A 1,249-nucleotide genomic window follows, 5' to 3' on the forward strand; every position below is an offset into this window, starting at 1 on the left:
CACCCTCATCAGTTGTCCTGACAGAAGATAGTTTGCTTGTAGCCAACCCAAAGAGTGCAAAAGCATGGATGATAAGTTCCCATGTGGGCATTGGCAGCTCTGTCTGGAATTCCAACAGTGTGATTGAAGCTGCATTCAGTGTCACAGGACAGAACCATGTTTCCATGGCATTGCAATGTAATATCAAGGGTGTGAGTAAAATGGCCCTCCTGTTTTCTGACAAAGACCAAGAGAAGTGGTGCTGTGGACTCTGAATATGTGGCCACTTCACTGGAGGCACAAACGCCTGGAAGGCATCCAAATATGACTGTACGGCAGTTCTCCTGAGCATATCATGGCAAAGCATGTCCTGCAATTTCTCACCTAGCCCTTTCCATTCTGAATGTGGAATGTCATACGCACATGCAAGTGTGAGGTCCAAAAAGGGCACCAGATTTTGCAGGGGCGACGGTGTCTCTCAAAGCCCAATACTCTGGAAATATGTGTTCTGATCCCCTCGCCTGTCAATCCCCATTGCATGGGCTCGCTTGATACCAGTGTTGAAATGGTATCTGCCATTAGAAACCACATCATAGTACAAGTCCCTGTGTGAACCTCTAGGGCAGTAGCATGACCGACAGCCAATCTCTGCTTGATGTGCCAGGGATCCACTGTTTGCAGCTTGCTGTGGCATATCTGCTGTAAGCGCTAGCAAACTGATGTTAACCAATGTCATCTCACCACTGCATAACACCCACTTCCCAGTCCTCAGCTCACTAAACGCCTCTTTAAAGGATGAAACCACATCGGCCATTTGTGCACCATGGGGACCCAGCGTCAATGTAAAAGTATTGACCACCTTGCTCTGCTCATGGTACGGCAAGCCTGCAAGTGTCATATAGAATGCCTTCAACGCCTGATACATGTTGTGATGAATGCCAAAGTCATCAATGAAAATCAAAATCGGTAGTGACCGCACTTGCTGGTTAACTGAGTGTCGGGCTTCCAGGTAATTCCATCCATACTCCATAACTTCAAGCTCTGCCCGCAATGAGTGCAACTTAATAGTTGATCACAACTGCCAAGTCTTTGATGTCAGGACAAAGGGGACTCTTACCGTGGGTGACACTGGTTGTAGCCCATGATCCAAGGCCATATCCACCCTGGCATGAACAGAACGGTCTTCAATCTCCAGGCAATTATCCTCAATAAGCACAAACTCACATCTGTTCATATCCAAATCAACAGGAAGACATGATGATAGTATCAC

The 1,249-nt window shown here is 47.1% G+C and overlaps 1 protein-coding gene across 1 annotated transcript; it reads right to left on the reverse strand.

Annotated features, from left to right (window-relative positions):
- Positions 1-457: 457 nt before the first annotated feature.
- ASPGLDRAFT_31034 (uncharacterized protein) lies at positions 458-904 on the reverse strand (the record flags this gene model as incomplete). Its single annotated transcript, XM_022543997.1, has 1 exon — positions 458-904. One exon carries the CDS (start codon positions 902-904, stop codon positions 458-460), a length of 447 nt encoding a protein of 148 aa, XP_022405996.1.
- Positions 905-1,249: the final 345 nt, after the last annotated feature.

Source organism: Aspergillus glaucus, assembly GCF_001890805.1.
Source record: "Aspergillus glaucus CBS 516.65 unplaced genomic scaffold ASPGLscaffold_1, whole genome shotgun sequence".
Classification (NCBI taxonomy): Eukaryota; Fungi; Ascomycota; class Eurotiomycetes; order Eurotiales; family Aspergillaceae; genus Aspergillus; species Aspergillus glaucus.